Source organism: Sinocyclocheilus grahami, unplaced genomic scaffold, assembly GCF_001515645.1.
Source record: "Sinocyclocheilus grahami isolate Dianchi unplaced genomic scaffold, SAMN03320097.WGS_v1.1 scaffold481.1, whole genome shotgun sequence".
Classification (NCBI taxonomy): Eukaryota; Metazoa; Chordata; class Actinopteri; order Cypriniformes; family Cyprinidae; genus Sinocyclocheilus; species Sinocyclocheilus grahami.
Genome location: NW_015505660.1, coordinates 724473 through 742482, shown reverse-complemented (window position 1 = coordinate 742482; position 18010 = coordinate 724473). Strand labels below are relative to the sequence as shown.

At 37.9% G+C, this 18010-nt stretch overlaps 1 protein-coding gene across 1 annotated transcript; it reads left to right on the top strand.

The window, feature by feature from the left end:
* Window positions 1-1645: 1645 nt before the first annotated feature.
* On the top strand, window positions 1646-16590 carry LOC107553772 (UPF0687 protein C20orf27 homolog). The gene is made up of 5 exons (XM_016236078.1): window positions 1646-1851; window positions 5436-5534; window positions 12366-12508; window positions 15847-15985; window positions 16580-16590. The coding sequence occupies exons 2-5, from the start codon at window positions 5516-5518 to the stop codon at window positions 16588-16590; spliced, it is 312 nt and encodes a 103-aa protein (XP_016091564.1). The 5' UTR covers window positions 1646-1851; window positions 5436-5515.
* Window positions 16591-18010: the final 1420 nt, after the last annotated feature.

Below are 18010 nucleotides of genomic sequence, written 5' to 3'. Positions count from 1 at the left end.
AAGTAAATTCAGGTCTGTACAGTAGAACGCAGGAGAAGAAACACTCTTCAGCAATAACAAAACAAAGCACAATTGTTAGTTGATCTAAAGTCATTTTTGCTTATTAGTATGGTTGAACTGGATCAGCAGCAAAGACATCGGTTAATAAAATGGGATTAGATACATTTGTGTTATTTAACATATGTAATTATTGCAGGTTTGCGTCATATTCTGAGTTTGCAGTTCACTGTTTTAATTCATTTTGATGAACACTAAATCTGTTTTTTGTGAGTGGGATGAATTAATGCACATTCACATTTAGTCTAGAACTACAGTAACATCAGGTTCACACAGCGCACACAATTCCTCTGTACTCCCGATTTCTCCCAATATGGGGACAGGAGAGCTGTCAGTCAATAAATGGGAAAACAAAGTAACTGGCATTACTTTTTTGAAAAAGTAACTCAGCTATTTTCTTGTAAATTAAAAAAGTAATGCGTTACTTTACTAGTTACTTGACAAAGTAATCTGATTACATAACTCGCGTTACTTTTAATGAGTTACCCCAACACTGGCTGTAACACTCGTTGCAGTGCTGCAGCTCAGGTAATGCGTTACCTCTCTGAATCCATATGTCTCTACAAGAGATGAAGCCACACACAATTATCTCAGTGATGACTAATAGGATTAAATTAATTAAACTACAAGGTAATATTAACACACAAACAATGCATATAACAGAGGGAATTAAAGCAAACTATTTATTTTTATGAATAACAAACCTCAAGGCCCATTTACAGCATGCATCCGAAAATTCCTCGAAACATCCACAGAAAAAAGTTATATACTATAAAGTATGACAACAAATTCAAGCTTCAATATAAGATAATAAAGGCAAGCACACATTAAGTACTTAGCAGATAAATGCTTAACGTAATACATTCGATAATTATTAAACATATGATAGCAAAAACATTACAGACTACTCACTGTGCGCTCTCATTGTTAATAACTCCTCCCCTCACTTCCGGTTCTGTGGCTGCGGTTCTGAAACCAGTGTTGCCAACTTAGCAATTTTGTTGCTAGATTTAGCAACTTTTCAGACTACCCTAGCAACTTTTTCTTCCAAAAGCACCTAGTAACAAATGTAGCTATTGATTAAAATTTATTTGGCAACATTTAGCAACTTTTGATAAGTGACTCAAACGATAAAAAAGGCACACATTTTTCATCACAGTTTAGCTCCAACTTGCCTCAACACACCTGCCTGGAAGTTTCAAGTGTAGCCTACCTTGATTAGCTGGTTCAGGTGTGTTTAATTAGGGTTGCAGCTAAATTCTGCAGGTCGTCTGGGCCTCCAGGACTGAGTTTGGACAGCCCTGGTTTAGGTCATTATGTGAGATGTGCATGATGAGAAGAATGATGAATGTGTTAAAATGTCCAATAACCAATTCATTTAGGCTATTATTGTTATTTTTAATATTTTAAGTCATTCTCAGAAGATATCTTCCTTGTTGTAATTAATGTGTAAGCACTTATGATTATGCTTACTCCTCAAAATCAATTTCAAATCAAATCAAAAGTGGAATCAAAAGTTCCAACCACCACTCAAAAGACATTTACAGGCTCTATAAACCCTCAGCTGTAGTGCAGCAACTGAAACCACGTGATTAACGCGGATGTTGTAGCCCTTCAGTGAAAGTGAAGTCGAGCGCTCGCTCGCAGATCAGCACTCGCCTGGTTCTAACTGGAGCTTTGGGTTTTGCGCTTCTGGTTCTGGTTCTGGTTCATTTCTGTAGAATCCTGGGAGGATCGACGCGCGATTTTAGACTGAAATCTACAGCAGCAGAAGCCCGTTACAAGTGAGAATAGGTGAGTATTTCAAGCAATTTGCTTTTGAAAATGATCGATGTTGCATAAGTTTGTGCACGACTATTAGAAGAGGTCTCGAGAAGATTTGTAAGGCAACAGACTGAATGGCATTGACTGTAAAGATGCTGAAAAAAGAGATTTATAGGATGCATTTGAAATGAGAACACTTGCATGGGACATACTATATGTCAAGCTTCCCAAAGGTATTTATTTGCCTCAGGAAAATCGCAGTATACAATTTGTGAAGAATGCATGAGAGCAAGCCACAGCAGATTCTCCTGCGGAATGGCATGGCTTTCTGGATTAAGATGCATGTTGAATATGTTTTGGTTTAAAGGGTTATGACATAAACATAGCCCATAAATGTCCTTGTTAGAGCAATCCATATGAGACATTGACCCAGTTTTCTCTCTCTCTGTCACTCTGTGCCATGTTAGTACAGACTGGAACTGGTTCATATCTGTTGCGCCACTGATTGTCACTTCAGCCAAAGTGTGTGATGTAGAGATGGAGGGAAATCTGTGTGGTTTGACATTAGATTTCTGGTCATGTTGTAGTGGAGAAAAGAAGGAAATATTGCATGAGCAATTGTCCATTATTTCTGCACTTCTCACTCTAGATTAATTTGATCATTTGTGAAAGTAAATAGAGAAATAGAACAGAGAAAGAGAATGAAAGACCACAGCTGCCAGGGTTTTTACTGTAAAATTAACAGGATATGTTCCTAACTGTGTTATCCATCCTGAGTCTTCATACCTTCAGCTTTCATGGGGCCTGTTATAATGTATAATATTAAAGTAAATGGACTGACTGCGAAAAGGGCAGCAGGTGTATTTTGTGGAATTTGGAATTAGCAACCACACCCTTTGAAAAGTGGAATGTAGTTATTATACTTGGTGCACGAAAGATTAGTTATAGCATTTGGTGAACATAAAATGGTTATTGCATTTGGTGCAGAACATTTTTTTATTGCATTTGGTGCACAAAAAATAGTTATTGCATTTGGTGCACAAAAAAATTAGTTATTGCATTTGATGCACAAAAAAAACATTAGTTTTAGCATTCGATGCAGTAAATAGTTATTGCATTTGGTACACAAAAAATTAGTTGTCGCACTTGGTGCACAAAAAAATTGCTATTGCATTTGATGCACAAAAAAACATTAGTTTTAGCATTCGATGCAGTAAAATAGTTATTGCATTTGGTGCACAAGTCAGTTACTGGTGCACACAAATGAGTTATTAGTGCACAAAAAATTAGCAAAATGCCATGCAAAATTCACTGCTATGATGCCAGGGTGTTGCTTAGCAGTTGCTAGGGTACTCTGAGTGGTTGCTAGGTGGTTACTTGCTGGCTTAAATTAAAAGAGCCCATCCACAAGTCTCCATGATGGTTTTGTCTGTTTGTATGTAAGTCTGATTGCTTAGCAAAGCAATACACACTATTTGATGCTTACAATTAGGGGCTTGTTCAGATCACTAACCCTAAGCATGAGCAAAAGAAATAGTGATGCACCTTGAAAAAGCACCACTTATCCACTTTCTTTATCTTTCATTATTAGGATAGAGAGGCAGAAAAATTGCTACTATTGAGTGTTCTGTTGAAATCAGAATAGCAATGAGAATGTTTTGCTTTTATTTTGCAGTGCTGAATGTCTGCTGCGATTATGATCTGAGCTCTCTGCCACTTAATTATGTCATCAAGCTTTCTCCTCGCCGATGTGCATTTATTTAACATCTGACACCCTGCTCTCGCAGTACGTCTTTGATTTGACAGTAGATTGGATGGACTTTACCGAACAATACTAGACAAGTTTAACGCAATGTCTTGATGTATATGAATCCCTAGTGAATTAGAAAGTCCCTGCATATTCGTTCATCGAAGTTCTGGAGCTTATCTAATGAGTTGCAGAAAGAGAGATCAGATAAAAGCACATTCCCCATCCAGAGGAAAAAGGGAGAGCGATAAAAAAGACCAAAGACTGAAATTTTAAAATGCTGACTTTTCAAACAGAAACTGAAAGATGGAAGTCATCAAGGCACATCCGAATCCACTGCATGCATAACATCCCGTCTACTGAACATTCCTTCATCTGGTCTGTTTTGAGGTCTGGGCCCCGAGCGGTCTAATCTTGGACTGAGTCTGGTCTCATGGGGTCTAGTATGGGTTGGGGTCTCATTACTCAGTGTCTTGGTGTGGATCTAGGTCTTGGCTTGTAGTTTACAACAAGACCACAGTCTGTTTCCAGTGTATGAAGCTGATAATGACCTCAAACATTTCTGGCATGTTATCTTCAGCATTATAGAGCATTTGCAGGAATCTCACTATATTGTAGATATCAGACCTTAAGGGATGGTCCAAAAACTTTGTTGTAACATTTGGTGTACAAAAAAAAGTATTTGTTGCTTTGGATGCACAAAAAATTAGTTATTGCATTATTTTATTTAATATGGAATAACACACAAAATGTGTTATTTGATATGTATATACAGGTATATAGAAAGAGAGAGAGCGAGAGATAGTTCAATTTTTTTATGGCATGTCTTTGGTTAATATGCAAAAGGTTAAAGGGGTCATATGATGTTGCTAAAAATATCATTATTTGGTGTAATGAAATGTTATGTGGTTTAAAGTAAAAAAAAACATTATTTTCCACATACTGTACATTATTGTTTCTCCTCTATGCCCCGCCTTTCTGAAACACGTTGATTTTTACAAAGCTCATCGGTCTGAAAAAGCGAGGTGTGCTGTGATTGGCCAGCTATCCAGTGCGTTGTGATTGGCCAAATACCTCAAGCCTCCCAGGATCAGGAAACAGTCCTCCATAAAAATGCGCTGCACACATCTGAATATTTTGGTTGAATTGTTCTGGAACAATGTTGTAAATACAACTTAATTCCACTGATTTCTAGTCGTGTCCTCTTTTGGAAGACCAAACAAAGTAGTTTCACTTTCACAACGAAACACACAGCGTCACACACCGCGGCCTAGAGTGAGCGGCGGCGGGCTTGAGAATGGCGCGGCCGGAGGATTCAACGAAGGAGCGTCCGGTGGGCTTGTGGCAACCACATGTATCGACCCCGAGCTGGACTTTGCTTCGTCCACGGTGAAAGCCGATCCGGCGATCCACAGCGCAAAGTTTATGTATTTCCTCAGCGACCAGCACGGATCAACTCCAGGCATGACGAAGCAGATATCGTCCTCTTTTGGAAGACCAAACAAAGTAGTTTCGCTTTCACAACGAAACACACAGTGCGCCTTCACGACATGGCTGCGGCAACAATACTACAGCGAGAATAAAAGTTACGCCTTCTTTCTTTGCGTGAACATTTGGGAGGTGTTATGCAAATCTTTCCACATAGTGAGGTAGATATGTGGGGGCGTGTTCGAACTAGCTGTTTTAGGTAGGTGTGGCTGACTCTTAACTTTTATAAAGAATATCTCTTTGGATTTGAGACTTTAGTCTTTGCAACTTTACAGATCTTCTGTATATATATATATATATCCGCTGTCTCTGTATTTCTCACACTATCAGCTTCTGTTTATTGATTCCTTTTTTGTGTTTCTCTTTCCGTCTTTCTCAGGGTTGTTTTGAGGTCAGATGTCATCTGCGATGAGGCCGTAACAGAAGCTTTTCTTGAGTTTGGTCCTGATTTTTGCCAGAATGGCCAATGCTAAGAAAGGTACGTCTCGTTCTCTTTTCCACCCTCACAATCACAGTTTATATTTTTTGCAGCAGGTTTGGATTTATAATTGTCAAAATATGAAGTTATGAACTGTGGGCATTTCCTCTTCTTTTTTGGTGTAAACAAACTTGCTTCCTCTGTCATTTGTCACATACTATATATACTGACTATTGCAGAATACAGACATGAACATTATCATTCATTATTAGTGGTGCTTATATACTGTTGTTCATATGCAGTTATATGCATATTTTCTGTTTTGTTCAGTTCTTTTCAAAAGAAAGGATTTTCAGTAAGATTTTCTGACCGAAATTAAGGCTTTTATTTAGTAAGGATGCATTAAATTAATCAAAAGTGACAGTAAAGACTTTTACAATGTTAGACAATATTATTATTTAATATTTAAATGCTGTTATTTTAAACTTTCAATTCATTAAAAAGTCCAGAAAAACCCCTGTATCGTGGTTTCCACAAAAATTCTGAAGCAGCACAACTGTTTTCAACATTGATAATAGTAATAATACTTTCTTGAGCACCAAATCAGCACATTAGAATGATTTCTGAAGGATCATGTGACACTGACGCTGAAAATTCAGCATTGCATCACAGGAATAAATTACATTTTTAAAGACATTCACATAGAAAACTGTTATTCTAAATTGTAATAATATTTCACAATAATCCTGTATTTACTGTATTTTAATAAAATAAATGCAGCCTTGATGAACATAAAAAATTTACTGAAAACAACCTTTAAAAAAAGGAGTTGAATAAGTTTTTCATAATAATCCCAGTACGCTGACTTTAAACTTTTTTCTCAAAAATGTCAATCTGCTTATGAGTTTTGACGACCTGCTGCTTTTTCATTCTCAGGAATGAGACTTTGAGAGATTTTAATAAAGCTTGAACAATAATGAATTCTCTCTCAGTCGGTGGTGACTCAGCAATTGCAAAACAAGTGGGCTGTTTCTTATTATCAGGAAATGTGCAAGAGCTTGTGTCTGTTTTCACAGAAGCCTTTCCAGAGCCGTCGGAACAACTCCCAAAAGATAAAGTCTGTCTGCTGTCTTTCCACTATTTATTGTGGTAATCAATCTGTCTCTCGCGACTCTAGTTATTGTCCGGAGACACAAAGATGGCCTCCATTTTGTTTTTGTTTACGAATGCGATGAAGTTTCATTTTGGATGAAGGCAGAGCGTCTGTTGTCATGCTGCGTATTGTTGCAGCAGCTCCAGAACATCTACGGTTTCTTCAGCTCAGACAGCTGTGCAACATTCACAAAGCATCTTCCGATCCCTTGCTTTGTCGTTGCATGTTAAAGCACGAAACTGACCCCAGAACAGCTTTTTGGAAATGCTCCTTTCTATAGGCCGGTTCTCAGGGGCCAGATTTCTCGTTGTTGCCGTGGTTACGGTGTGAAGTTTTAGATGAGGTTCATAAAATGCGGTGCCTCTACTGCACCGCCGGGCATTCGTTTAATAGCGAGCCCGTCCATCTCTGGTCCCAGCCAGACTGCAGCGTTTCTAATTTGTTTCAAGCAAAAGAACGACGACACATAAAGAACAGCTCTGGGTTCAGATGTGATTCAGCTCAAAGAGGTGGGGTGAGCTTTATCCACCCTTAACTAGCAGCGATCCTAGTCACATATGGAAAATATTAATTACTCAATTTCTTATGCTCCAAAATATTGGATCACTTTACCAGCTGATGGTAGAGAAACACAGACTCTCAAAATATAGATCTTAAATTAAAATGATTTTGTAAATGTTTTTCAGGATAGCTTTTATTTGATAATATCTTGCTATTTTGATATGTTTATATATATGCTGTTTTTATAGTATATATTTTATATAGGGTTAAAATAGGATAATTTTTCCCCAGTCATATCAGTGTCAAAAAATATTTGATTTGATTTGATTTCTTGCTGTTTTTATATTCTTCTTTTCTGTGTAAGCACCTTGCTTTAAAAATAAAGCTGTTTATTATTCATTAATAATAATAACAACAACAACAATGATAAAATCATTTAATCTATTTTCTTTACCTATTGGCTTTGCAGGGATGCTGGAGCCTTTATTATTGTTATTATTATTATTATTATTATTTACTTATGTTTTTATATTCTTGTTTTCTCTGTAAGCACATTGAGAAGCTTGCTTTAAAATTAAGTGTTATTATTATTATTATTATTATTTACTTTTGTATTTTATATTCTTGTTTTCTCTGCTCTGTAAAAACGTTGAGAAGCTTGCTTTAAACATTTTTTTGTTGTTATTATTTATTTATATATTTTTGCCAACAAATAATTTGGCACTGGTAAAATTTGTACTATAATATTTATTATTATGTTGTTTTGACATTGCATATCAGGATAGTCACTAGTGAAACGTCTGGTTTCTTGTGGCGCTATCAGCCAGTCAGCCTTTTCATGCATCTATCAGGCATTTGGGGCTCAGGAAAACTCGAAAGTCATGGACATTGATACATAAACTCTTCAGGCCCTGCTGGTGCGGTGATCAATGCTGTGCTCATAGGTCATAAAATGTAGACTACACTTGTAGCCAGTTTAACTGTAGATCTCCGCTCCAGGACAGAGAGTATTTTAATAGTGTACAGATGTCATCCAGACCATGAGACGCGGTTTGGCAGGTCTATCTATCACGCGTGAAAGTGTTTATAGTGCTCTACATTGGGCAAACAGTTGGAGTCCCATAACCTCTGTAATGAGGCCAATAATGCAGACGCTGCTGCTACAAATGCCATCCTGTACCAGCTTACATTACGTTATGTGTAATTTTATCTCTGTGCCACATGACCTAGAGCAGCAGGCAAACAGCATCACCACTGACCCTCCAGATTCATATCATTCTCATATGTGACCCTGGAGCACAAAAGCAGTCTTAAGTCGCTGGGGTATATTTGTAGCAATAGCCAACAATACATTGTATGGGTCAAAATTACAGATTTTTCTTTTATGCCAAAAATCATTAGGATATTAAGTAAAGATCATGTTCCATGAAGATATTTTGTAAATGTCCTACCGTAAATATATCAAAACTTAATTTTTGATTAGTAATATGCATTGCTAAGAACTTCATTTGGACAACTTTAAAGGCGATTTTCTCAATATTTAGATTTTTTTGCACCCTCAGATTCCAGATTTTCAAATAGTTGTATCTCGACCAAATATTGTCTTATCATAACAAACCATACATCAATGGAAAGCAACCATTTATTCAGCTTTCAGATGATGTATAAATCTCAATTTTGAAAAATTGACTCTTAAGACTGGTTTTGTGGTCCAGGGTCACATTTTAGCAATATATACTCATACTCACACACACACACACACACACACACACACACACACACACACACACAAATTGTCCTCTTTCTCTTCTTTTCTGCATGTGTGCATGTGTGATAGTTTCTAAACTTGGCATTTTCACAATGCAACAAATATAGTTAGCTCTTATATGACATGGTTTGTAATGTTCTTCATTTGTAAGATGCTTTAGATTAAAGCATTTGCTAAATTAATAAATGCAATATTTACTGAAGCTAGTTTTGAGTTTGAATGTGTAGTATCTTGGCACTTGTCCAGGGTCACACTTTAGCACTATATACGCATACTCACACACACACACACACACACACACACACACACACACACACACACACACACACAAATTGTCCTCTTTCTCTTCTTTTCTGCATGTGCTAGTTTCTGATAGTTTCTAAACTTGGCATTTTCACAATGCAACAAATATAGTTAGCTCTTATATGACATGGTTTGTAATGTTCTTCATTTGTAAGATGCTTTAGATTAAAGCATTTGCTAAATTAATAAATGCAATATTTACTGAAGCTAGTTTTGAGTTTGAATGTGTAGTATCTTGGCACTTGACACTTTTTCAAATGTCATTTATTTTTATTTATAGCGCAGGGATCTAAAGAGTCCCTGATGTAATCTACAGTCTGTCTGTCAATGGCTGCCCGTTTCAATGGATGGGTCCCCAGAGCCCATGCTATGCCCTGGATTAGCAGACTTCATTTTAACCACATAGTTCATTATAACTAATGTCTGTAATATCTCAATCATATTGTGGCTGCCACTGACCGCTATTATTGTTGCTCATACTTAGTGATCTGAACAAACTCTCAACACACACATCCTGCATTGTTTGTGTCTGCGCAAGCATGTGGCTTTTTGGCAAGTTGCTACATTACTATATAAATCATATCTAGATACTGGAATATCTTTGAAGTGGGTTTTTGATTTTGAAGGCTAATAAACCTGTAGCTCAAAAACCCTCCACTTGTATTAACAAGGTTAGCATGAGCGATCAGCATAAACATTTTCATCAGAAAAATGTAAAAATCTGGTTAATTTTATAGTTACTTGCTAATTTAATTTAGATTCATAGTAGAAGAAAATGTTCACACAAAAAGGGAAATTAATTGTGACATCTTATTCCAAAATGCAATAAAAGCAGGGTTTTTTTTTTTTGCAGAGGCTTTGATCGGACATGGAGGAATTTAGAGTGAAAATGAAGGACTCTGTTGGTTCAGATGTGAGTGGTTAGATACTGTATAAAAGTTTGGGGTCAGTAAGATTCAGTAAGGATGCATTAAATTGATTAACGTAACAGTAAAGACATGTTACAAAAGATTTCCATTTCAAATAAATGCTGTTCATTTGAACTTTCTATTCATCAAAGAATCTGGAAAAAAACATGTAGCATAGTTTTCACAAACATATAAGGCAGCGCAACTGTTTTCAACATTGATAATAGCAAATCAGCATATGATTTCTGAAGGATAATGTGACACTGAAGACTGGAGTAATGATGCTGAAAATTCAGCTTTGATCACAGGAATAAATTACATAAAAAAAAACAGTTTTATTAAATTGTAATAATATTTCACAAAATTATTGTATTTTTCATCAAATAAATGCAGCAATGGTGAGCAGAAGAGACGTCTCTCAAAAACATCCTGCCAACCCCAAACTTTTGAATGGTAGTGTTTGTGCATGAAGACTGTTGAGAGCTGAACTTAATATGTGGTTTCTCTAGCATAGATTTACCCTTATCCTGCACCACAAATGGATTTTAAATGAAGAATTAGTATTGATCATGCACTTTAGTTCAAGACGGGGTTTGATCTGTGTCTGAGAAAGCACCCCTGAGGGCCTGATTACTTGCTTTATTAAATCCGACGGTTAAAAAGAAGAGCCTAGAAGAACATTAAGAACATTATTTTTAATGCTGGTGCTTTAATTAGCACATTGAATGTGTTGTAAGTGTTAGACCGCTTGCACAGTAAAAGCTGGCATCTTTTAAAAAATAATCACACTTTCAAAAGGCTCCTATATTCTTGTTTGGTTGCGCTCTATCTAGCTGTTTTTGAATGCATCTTACATAAACATCCCCTAAATCCACGTCAAGTGAACCTGAAACCAGTTTTTCAGTCCCTAATAAATCCTGTGGGAAAGAAAGATTGAGACAAACTTTAAAACTAAAACTAAAAACAACCATATTCCTTTTGTTAGGCCTGCATATCTGCATACTTGATTCATAAGGTCATATCCTGTTGTCTGCATAATTTTTTAATCTCTTTTTAGGTGCTTGTTTGATCCAAAGCTTAAAGGAATAGTTCAACCAAAAATGAAAATTTGCTGAAAATGTACTCGTCCTCAGACCACCCAAGATGAGTTTGTTTCTTCATCAGAACAGATTTGGAGAAATGTAGCATTGCATCACTTGCTCACCAATGGATGCTCTGCAGTGAATGGGTGCCGTCAGAATGAGAGTCCAAACAGCTGATAAAAACATCACAATAATCCACTAGTAATCCACACCACTCCAGTCCATCAGTTAATGTCTTGTGAAGTGAAAAGCTGCGTGTTTGTAAGAAACAAATACATCAAGACAAAATTTAAACCATCGCTTTTGGCTTGATTCAGTGAAAAAGTCAATGCCCTTTTGTCCTCTCACATCACAATCCACCCACCTATATGTTTAGAACTGTTTTGGACTGTTTTCACTTGTAAATAGTGCTTGATCTGTGCATATTTCTCTCCCGATTCAGCCAAGACAACATTTTCACTGCAGAAAGCAATATTATGGACTAAGTATTTTAACCAGGAGTAAGGGTTTAAAGCCAAAAAATGTTTGTTATAAATATGCAGCTTTTCACTTCTCAAGACATTAACTGATGGACTGGAGTGGTGTGGATTATTGTGATGTTTTTATCAGCTGTTTGGACTCTCATTCTGACGGCACCCATTCACTGCAGAGTATCCAGTGGTGAGCAAGAGATGTAATGCTACATTTCTCCAAATCTGTTCTGATGAAGAAACAAACTCACCTTGGATGGCCAGAGGGTCAAATTATTTTCATTGTTGAGTGATCTTTTCCTTTAAATTAAAAACAGATTTTGTTTTAATACATGTAAGACCTTGAAGGCATTGGGGTTATTGTACACATCAGCTTTATTCTCACTGATCCAAGTGTTTTAATCTGACCTGGTTTTGTATTAATCTACTTAAATGCAGTTTTTGCCTTTTAAACTGAAGCTGGTAAATTCAATGCACATCCAGACTAATGTAAGCCCAATTATGCTATATCTTTCTTTTTGACTAAAGTAATGAAAAGATCTCTGATATTAGACTGAAGGTGTTTCAGGGTGTCAGATGGCAAGTTTGATTTGAATAATTTCAAGTTTAAAAGCTTCTTGCTGAACATTTTCATTCAGCGACTCACAATCTGGATGTCTATAAACCTGCGGCCAATGTGTAATTAGTGCTTTTGTTCCTCCTGCAGCGTCGTCTAAGACGGGGTGTGTTCGCTTCACTGAGGAACCTGCTGCAGCCGCCGCCGCTCACTCTCATGTGCATTTTGAGGAGAAACTGCACGACTCCGTCGTCATGGTGATACCCGAGTCCAACGGGAACTTCCTGGTGAAGGTGAGAGCGAGTTCTATAGCTGGGGTTATTCATTAGCTTCATTTGAAGGTCTTCAGTCACGAATATGAGTTCATATTACAGGAAGAACATTGATTTCATTTCTCAGCTCACATCAAAGCTTCAGCTTCTTTCCTGTGGTCAGCATATTCTACTTGACTTCTAGCCTTGCCATTGTGTGAGAAGACACATAATGGCAAGACAGGACTCATGCCAGGAGCTGTATCTGGGATTTTAAGAGGAAAAACTGACACAATGACACAAGCCAGATTTGAACTGCATCACTTACATATGAGCAGCACTGAGGACAGCTATGTTCTAGCCAGGCGTTTATAACTGGGTTTAGTTCCCCTTGGGTACAAACTGTCTCAGGTAAGCGCTAAAGCCTCGTTTGGAATCTGCTGTCTGAGGATAGCTGTGTTCCAGCTTGGAGACTGCTCCCCCTTGTGGGGTCTTTAAGTAGTGGTCTCCTTGAGCCCTTGCCTAGACTGCGCTGTCTCCCCTGTTCGGGTTTTAGGTAGATGGCCCACTTCATGGCCTGGGCGAGCTTCAGCCTTATCTGAGGGAAATGCTATTTGAGGATAGCTGTGTCCAGCCACCTAGTGTTATGACCGTTGCTTGCATCAGGCTTTGATCTGGACTATGGTTTTATGTGTTCGCTCCTTAGCGAATCATTACTATGGTCTGGATCTTCCTATTGTGAGCCTCTGGTCAATATATTGGTGAACGAAAAGCTAGCCTACTGTGGGACTGACATGGATTGGGGACCCTAGAGTGTGCTATTTCCCCTGCTAGGGTCATAAGTAGATTGCCCACTCTCTGTGGTCTGGGCAGCTTCACAGGTAGGTTTACCAGGGGTTTTAGTTTTTGGTCCTGTAGCCCCTTCCTAGGGATATAGCTATCTGTGGATAGCTATGTGACTGCTCCCCTTCCTAGGGGGTTTAAGTAGCGGTCTCCCTGAGCCCTTGCTTAGACAGTGCTATCTCCCCTGCGGGGTTTAAGTAGATAGTCATTCCCTTGGTCTGGGCAGCTCTTTAGGAAGTTCCTTTTCATAAGACCCTTTGGATATAGCTTTCTGCGGATAGCTGTGTTCTTGCTGGGATTGTTGGTGGCAATCTTGAGAACTCCTCTAGGCTTCCAGCCTCTCAGTGGTCTTATGTATCTGGCTACCATTGCTCACATAGCATAGCTATCTGAGGATGGCTGTGTTCTTAGCTTGGTTAGGGTGTTCAACCTTATCTGGTATCGGGCTCCCTCTTTTTATCAAGTTATGTGAGCGGCCCGAGGCCTTTCTGAGGAAAGGTTTGGTGTATGTCTGTCACCTCCTTGGTGCTCTCTCACCAGGTGGACAGGCATGCGCCTTGGCATGGCGTGATTGGATATCGTTCCCCAAAGTGTCCACCAGGACGCAGCATTGAGTTCCCTAGAAGGGGAACGTCTCAGGTTACTCATATAACCATGGTTCTCCGAGAGGGAACGCTGTCTGCATCCCGTTGCCATGCCTTCGGCCTGCCTGTTTACGTCTCCTCAGACAACTGAGTTGGTGACGTATTCAGCAGGTGCCCCTTTTATACTTTCGGGTACCCGCCTATGATGTCACGGGCCACATGGACCAATAGGATTGGAGTTGTTTTACGCATGCTTCAGGTACCAGTCACGCAGACAGCGTTCCCCAAAGTGTCCACCAGGACACAGCATCTCGTTCCCTCTCGGGGAACCATGCTTACATGAGTAACCCGAGACGTTATCTTTCCCTCACATCCAAAAATACTTCTTTGAAGACATTCTCTTTGAGCAAGTCCTGTGCATCGCTGCCGACGACTTTGGTAACTCTTGCTCTCGCTCTGGTTGATGTTTGCATGCTCTTCCAGGAGAAGTGCCCATACACGGAATTCTGCCCTTTATGTGTCATACATGGCCATACTCCAAAAAAAACGTATTTCGAGTTATTTCTGCCATACTTCTCAAAAACTTTCCGAAACTTATACGAACCCAGAAGGAGTGTATTTGGCACAGAAATACTCAGTCATACGTCCAACTTCTTTTTTGAAACTTTGGCCATGTTTAGCATGAGAATCCAACAATTTTTAACAGTGTAAATAACTCAGAATGCATGAAATAGCATTAGACCCCCCCCTTCATAGTTTACTGAAGCTCCAATCACACAAGTTCCTTGTTGTTGTGAGAACAGTGACTTTTTGAACATATTTAATCACACAGAGACTCAGTGTTTGCATTCCTCCTACTCGTAAATATCTAAGACAAGATACACAATCATGCTAGCATTCACCCCACAGCGGGTGTCATAGTCTCTGACTCTTTTCATTGCAGATGTCTCTCTGAAACTGCCCTGTTACTGCCCCGTGTTGCCATGGAGACCAGCTGCAGCACCGTTGAGCAGTATATAAACACCTGTACCTCTGGACTGTGTCTGTTCTATTTGATTATTGCGTTTTGATGAGGGCTCTGGTCAGATAAGACGTTATATGATTCTGTCATCCTTCACTGAGACACAGATGCAGTTTGACGTGTCCTGCCATGAGCTCTGTCACTGTCTTTCCCACTTTTCCAGTTCCCATTGTTTTTATTTCAAAATATCATCCTGATTTCCTTCCTTGGTTAGTAAGAGCTTCAATAATGAACTTTAAATCTGACAGAAGTTTTTAGGCTGTGAAACAGTTTCATCCAGTTACATCAGTGGATCATGTAATAGATTATAAAACATGTCTTTCGTGCTCCTAAAATTAAGATCTCATTGATTTACATTACAAGCTATCGGGATTTCATCTTATTTTTTGAGCATATAAATATCAGCATTGCACCAAATTGCATGTTTTTCCTCAGTTTTGGGCCTCTGAATACATTTTTTCCCATCTTGAGTATTCTCACTATATCATAATTTATTAATCATATAAGCCTGATGCATCAAATGATATTCAACGAAAACCACATGCATTTTTTAGATTTTCTGTAAAAGTTCAACTGTTCCATTTAAATAAAAAATTGATTTTTCTGACTATTATTTCATATCAGGCTTTAGTGGGTTAATAAGTCAACTATGATTGAATAAATTATTGTTTGGCTCTAAATGCATTGAACTAAGTTGACTATGATTTCATCATTGATCAGTCAAGGCTGATTTTGATAATGAAATCAGCTAACTATAATTATCATTCTTAAATGAATTATCAATTATCAGCTAAGATTTCATGAACATCATTTATCACAGTAAACTATGATCTCAGATCAAGTGCAAACAACAGTTCGACTCATTAATCTCATATCATCATAGACCTGCTGACACCCAACCATAACCTCTCTGCTTCTCTCCATCTCCTCAGGTGGGCTTCCTGAAAACACAGCACCGATATGAGATCGTGTTCACACTGCCTGAGACGCCAGAGCTCGGGAAAGACGTGTGTCCAGCCCCCATCCCTAATCCTCACCTCCGTATCACTAACATAACACCGTCCTCAGACGGTACGTCCCATCACTTAAGGATCAGTTCTCTGACCCAACACAGCTGAACATATTGATGAAGAAAAGTGACGTTAGGTTGGGTGTTTTTTGGTTTTTTTTGTAACTTATTGCAGTGATTCCCAAACGATTTAGTCAGCCGAACACCTTTGACCTACAATATTTCCTTTCCTATTTTTAAGTGTGACTTAACTGTTCAAATCCTTTAGGCATATTGAACCCCTTATATTAGCAGCTATAACTTCCTATTGTAGAAATGAGTAGATGCTTATTCTAGGGATGATGTTGAACACTCTTAAAAATTAAGGTTTATTATTGATGGTTCCATTGAAGCACCTTGAACATGGAAACTTTCCATTCCACAAAAGGTTTTTTATAATGGTAAAAAAGGTTCTTAAGACGGTTAAAATGTTCTTCACACTCAAGACAAAAACTGTTTTCATTGAAAAGTTTTTTGGGGTAAAGACAATGGTTCTTCTATATGGCATCTTTGCAAAAAAAACCTTTTTGAAACTTTATATATAAGAGTGAATTAGACAATGGCACGGGATAATCTCCACAAAAATAATTTCAACTTGTCCCTTGTTTTCTTTTTAGTGCCACTGTAAGTGTGGATGTATATGTATGTTTTAAAGAAAATAATTTTTGTGGTAATCAACATTATGCCACAAATGCCTTCAACCAAACTTAAACTTGTACTGGCCCTGGCATTTTAAAAGGTAAAGGAATAGTTCAGCCAAACATGAAAATTTGCTGAAAAGTTCCTCACCCCCAGGCCATCCAAGATGTAGATGAGTTTATTTCTTCATCAGATTTGGAGATATGTAGCATTGCATCACTTGCTCAGCAATGGATGCTCTGCAGTGAATGGGTGCCGTCAGAATGAGAGTCCAAACAGCTGATAAAAACATCACAATAATCCACACCACTCCAGTCCATCAGTTAATGTCTTGTGAAATTAAATATTGTGTGTTTATAAGAAACAAATTCGTCATTAAGATATTTTTTAATTCTAACCACTGCTTCCAGCTAAAATGCGAGTCCCTAATCCATAATAATGCTTTCTAAAAAAGTTGTCTCATCTGAAACTGGAGAGAATTTACCATAATTCAAGCACCGTTTACTAGCAAAAACAGTTCTAAACCAATCTTTTCTGTGGATTTTGAATTGTGAGGACAATAGGGGATTTTTTTTCTATTATGGACTCATATTTTGGCCAGAGGCTACGGATTAAAGTTAAAACACCTTAATGATGAATCAGCCTCTTGTATTTGTACCAGTAGGAGGCGCTGCTGACTACAAAATCAATCTTACATGTTTCACTGAAATGAATTTGATTAGTCATTTTAGATCCAGCAAATGTTGGAGATTTTGTCTGCCCTGATAGATTTTTAATGCGATCATCACTTTAAGGGCTGTTCGTTCTTCTTTTGTGTGTAACATTCTGTTTTTTGAGCCAAAGTGCCTGAAATCATGGACATTTTTTGTTTATTTGATTGATGCCAGCATGTAAATCGAGCTATTACATTACATTGAATGTTGACAACCCTATTCCAGCATAGTATTGTATGTCTATTCTAAACTCCATTTTACTGCTTTTATGAGGTCTCTGTGAAAGTGAATGTGTCTTTTCAAATGGAAATTCAAAATAATTTCTCCCAGAGCAAATAATGTTGACGGTCTTCACTGTTGATGGCTTGTTTCTCGCCTTACTGTCTTTTTTGTTTTTTACTCTCAAACAAATAAAATTCACTTGTTGATTCAAAATTTACCATTTGTGTTATAAAACAATTGTGAATCATTGCATTGAACAGCCACTAGTGGTCAATGTACTCTAAAATAATGAACATATTTACAGTTTCAGGAATATAAAGGGTTGGACTTCTTGGTATTTGATAAATGTACAAATAAAATCACAAGTTAGATCATGCGTGACAATCAAATGAATTATGAATGTACAAATGTATTCATGTCCACTCAATTGTCGCATTTTCCTATAGAAAAGACGGATGTCTGCAGAAGATTAAA